Source organism: Eurytemora carolleeae, unplaced genomic scaffold (genome assembly GCF_000591075.1).
Source record: "Eurytemora carolleeae unplaced genomic scaffold, Eaff_2.0 scaffold729, whole genome shotgun sequence".
Taxonomy (NCBI): domain Eukaryota; kingdom Metazoa; phylum Arthropoda; class Copepoda; order Calanoida; family Temoridae; genus Eurytemora; species Eurytemora carolleeae.
In genome coordinates this window covers 656-4,544 of record NW_019396626.1, presented here as the reverse complement: position 1 = coordinate 4,544, position 3,889 = coordinate 656, and the positions used below count along the sequence as shown (strand labels likewise).

General features: G+C 37.1%; 1 protein-coding gene across 1 annotated transcript; it reads left to right on the top strand.

Annotated features, from left to right (window-relative positions):
• Positions 1-422: 422 nt before the first annotated feature.
• Positions 423-3,600, top strand: LOC111706523 (SRSF protein kinase 1). Its single transcript, XM_023479417.1, has 3 exons — positions 423-634; positions 1,613-1,743; positions 3,160-3,600. The coding sequence occupies exons 1-3, from the start codon at positions 467-469 to the stop codon at positions 3,581-3,583; spliced, it is 723 nt and encodes a 240-aa protein (XP_023335185.1). The 5' UTR covers positions 423-466; the 3' UTR covers positions 3,584-3,600.
• The last annotated feature ends 289 nt before the right edge of the window (positions 3,601-3,889 follow it).

The window sequence follows — 3,889 nt, the reverse complement described above, 5'->3', positions numbered from 1 at the left end:
GGTCGAAAGATGATACACCATCCATTTTGGTGGTAGTATGGTTTTTATGTAAGACGACATCCCTTCATACTCTTGCATGAGAGGGAAACCGGAGAAGAAATGCCGCAAACAATTCAGTTCTGAGAAATTTCATTTCCGAGAAGTTCTATGTTTTCAAGAAAACGCTGCATATTTACAGGAAAATCTCGCTGAACAGCTTAGATTTTATCAAATTATTTTTACGAAATCGCTTGTGTTGTTTTTATGATAGACACATCTGTTGCGTAATGATTTGAGCTTGTTAAAAGCTGGTTTATCTAAATAAAACGTGAGTCATTGTGTACTTCAGTCACCATGGGCATGGCCTTATTTATTTATTCAAAACCACATTAATATGTTATGTGACACGAAAATTTTTTTTTTACCACGATCCGGGTTTAAAAATTTAGATATTTGATTTTTTTCAGAATAGTTTTGGAGCAGAAATATGAGCGGTAAAGTTGCAGCTAATCGTCGTGTTCTCGCGATCCAAGCAAAGAAAAAGAGAAAGAACCCGAAGAGGAAAGGAGGGGGCGGGACTTCTACTACGGAGGGCGTGGTTACCAGAGACAGAGCGGCAAGGGAGCAACAGCAGCACAATAAAAGCTACGAGGAGGTAGACATTTTATTCTACTTACAAATTCTATTTTTCATTAAATTTACAATCTTATCTTCCTTAAATAATTAAATAATATCGTTTAATCGGTGGCAATCGTCTTTCTTTATTAGTAGTTTTTATATGGTAATTTCCCATCATACGACTTTTGGACCCCTCCCCACTCCTATCAATTTTGTACGTGGATCTTATATGTAAAACATGGATATAAATTGTTATGTGGCCACAGCGCCCGGCCCGTAGCTGCGGCGCTTGGCCCCCTAGCCTGTCCTAGCCCGCTGCAGCGCTCGCCTCCCTAGCCTGTCCTAGCCGCAGCGCTCGGCCCAGAAATGGTCATAATCTAACCCTGAAATAATAAAAAATTAAAGAATAATAATTCTTGCGGAGAAGTAAGTGGTCATGTACAAAATCGTATACTAGGACGGACCCATTAGTGATTTTAATCTTCGTCTTATATCTTGATATATGCAAGCTTCTTTTTTGTTAGTATATAATGAACGTAGACAGTAATTTTATAATTCAGAAGACAAGATAAGATAAGATAAGATATAGTTTATTGCTATATTTATGTAATTATAACAATTAGGTGGAGATTAGCTATTTGCTGTTTTGGGTATTAACCCCACCTAATTAATACTAAAACATTTACAATATGATAAATATGACTAGGTTTTGAAAGTTTACAATAAGTCAGGGATTACTATTTAAATTTAGAGAGACCTGATAATAAAATGATTTTTTTTCTGATGGTTTTGTTAACATCTAAACGGAAAGCTCACTATGTTTTCATAGGGGTAAAGTTCGACCTCAAAACTATATTTTATACAAATTTTTTTTTATAAAAATCCGCGAAAAAGCCTAGTATATATATAAATATATATACTTTGCTTGAAAAAACGGCTGAACCGATCGGATCCAAAGTTAAAATCATACATGGACGCTTGAAAGCCTAGTATTATTAAATTGTCCATTGTGTAGGAGGAGGAAGAGGAGGAGGAGATACTTGGTAGTGATGATGATGAACAAGAGGCTCCAGCTGATTATTGTAAAGGAGGATATCACCCTGTCAAGATCGGAGATCTCTTTCACAACCGATATCACGTCATCAGGTTTGTGACATTTCCCTCCGGTCTGGCTCATACAGGAACTGATCACTCATCTCAAACGCAAAGTTTCTAATCCGTATATCTTTCCAACCTGATGGTTTAAATCTAAGAAATTTCAAACCTTTGTTAATGGATCTTTCAGTTTGAAATGTCTACAATTTTTTCCTCTTAAATTTAATTAATTTTTCACGGGGTGCATAATTATTTTAGGATTTGATTCGCTGAGGAAAAATCTTGCCTTCTGATGATCCATTTTTTTCCCAGATTATCAAACCTTATTCCTGGGGATGGGGGAAATTTTTAAAATATACAACCCTGGAATTAAAGATATTTAGGAAATAGTTAAGTCAAATAATATTTCGCTCTGTAAAATTTTCGGGAATAAAATTGTGGCTTTCAGTTTAAATGGACTATTAAATTGTTGACCAACTTGGGTGTCGTATCATTTGCACTAATGATTGATCGGATTAACGTACATTCGCTTTAACGTTCATTCGGACTAACGGTTTATTTGAGGGTTAGGTTAGATCAAGACAATTTCTGGCCCGAGCACTGCGGCTAGGACAGTCTAGGGGGCCCGAGCGCTGCGGCCGGGACCTCCTTTCAATTTCAATAATACCTCTTATTTTTTTAGGTTAGGTTATGTTAGGTTAAGTTAAGACAATTTGGGGGCCGAGCGCCGCGGCTAGGGGGCCGGACGCTGCGGCCACAAGTGTTACTGATCAGGCGACTTAAGTGTAAAAGTACGTTAGTTCAATCGGACATTAGTGCAAACGATATAGCATCCCAACTTGGAAAACCCTTGGCGACTAAAAAGTTCCTCTGACTAGACGAGTGAATACCTGAATTAAAATAACACTTATTCAAAACTATTAAAAGAAACGTTAAGGAAAAATAACCGCTCATATCTTCATTTTGAGAATTCGTTTAAATGGTAACGNAGATTCATGATATGTACTATTTGTCAGTATGGATATTTAAGTTTTTGCGAGGTCTGTTTTATCTTTTCTCTATTTTATCAAATTCAGGTTTTTAAGTTTATACATTTAACACACTGGTGAAGATTATAATGTTGAATTTTATTAAAAAAGGAAACAACTTCATAACCGGATATATCTTGTATTTCGGGGATTATAATGTTACAAGGCGAGATATTTGCAGCGATTTAAACAGGGGGGGTGGGGCAAGTGGTATTTGTAATCTTTGCGCACTTCTCCCCTATTAAATCCATCCCCCTCACAAAAAAACGTTGCTTTAAATAATCAACAAATTATCAATTTCTCCGAAAGAAGTGTATAAGAAACATATTTTTTCCTCAGTATGTCAGATTTTAAGTGGAGAAATGTAAAAGCTGAAAGAATTTCCATTCTCGATTTAAAGGTTATCACGTTGCCAACCCTGTAATCCTTGAATGTTTAGAAAGCTTGGTTGGGGACACTTCTCCACAGTCTGGTTATGCTGGGACCTCACGGAGAAAAAGTTTGTTGCCCTCAAGGTTGTCAAGAGCGCAGCGCACTACACCGAAACCGCACTCGACGAGATCAAGCTCTTAAAGTGCGTGCGCGACTCTGACCCCGACGACAAGCTGCGGGAGCGCACCGTGATGCTCCTGGACGATTTTAAGATCAGTGGCGTGAACGGAACCCATGTCTGCATGGTGTTTGAGGTGTTGGGACATAATCTTCTCAAGTTTATAATCAGAAACAATTACCAAGGAATGCCTTTAGAAAACGTGAAAACAATGATGAAGCAGGTTCTGGAGGGTTTACACTACCTTCATGTTAAGTGTAAGATTATACACACAGACATCAAACCGGAGAATGTACTAGGTAAACAAGCATAGTGTTCATCAATTATACAAAGAGAACCATTAAACTGAGGAATAGAAAGACGACATTAAAGCACGACTGAAGTGTATTTGATGTTGTTACAAAGCATATAGTTTTACAAGTAACTTAATAAATAATTTATTAAGTGAAAGGCGTCTGCTCACACTGCACAAATGCTGTGTCTCATGTTCATATGACTATGAAAGTATAAAAGTCGCCTTCCTATTTCACAATCCACAAGTTTTTGGTTCTCACTGTAGGGTTCCTTATTTATTTTACCTAAATTGCGTAGCTGTGGAATTAAAAGAATTATGCAATTT

Coding starts and splice junctions, on each gene's coding strand:
- LOC111706523 (XM_023479417.1), top strand. CDS start 467: ATGAGCGGTAAAGTTGCAGCTAATCGTCGTGTTCTCGCGATCCAAGCA. Junction 635..1,612: donor ACAATAAAAGCTACGAGGAG/GTAGACATTTTA, acceptor TCCATTGTGTAG/GAGGAGGAAGAGGAGGAGGA. Junction 1,744..3,159: donor AACCGATATCACGTCATCAG/GTTTGTGACATT, acceptor TTGAATGTTTAG/AAAGCTTGGTTGGGGACACT.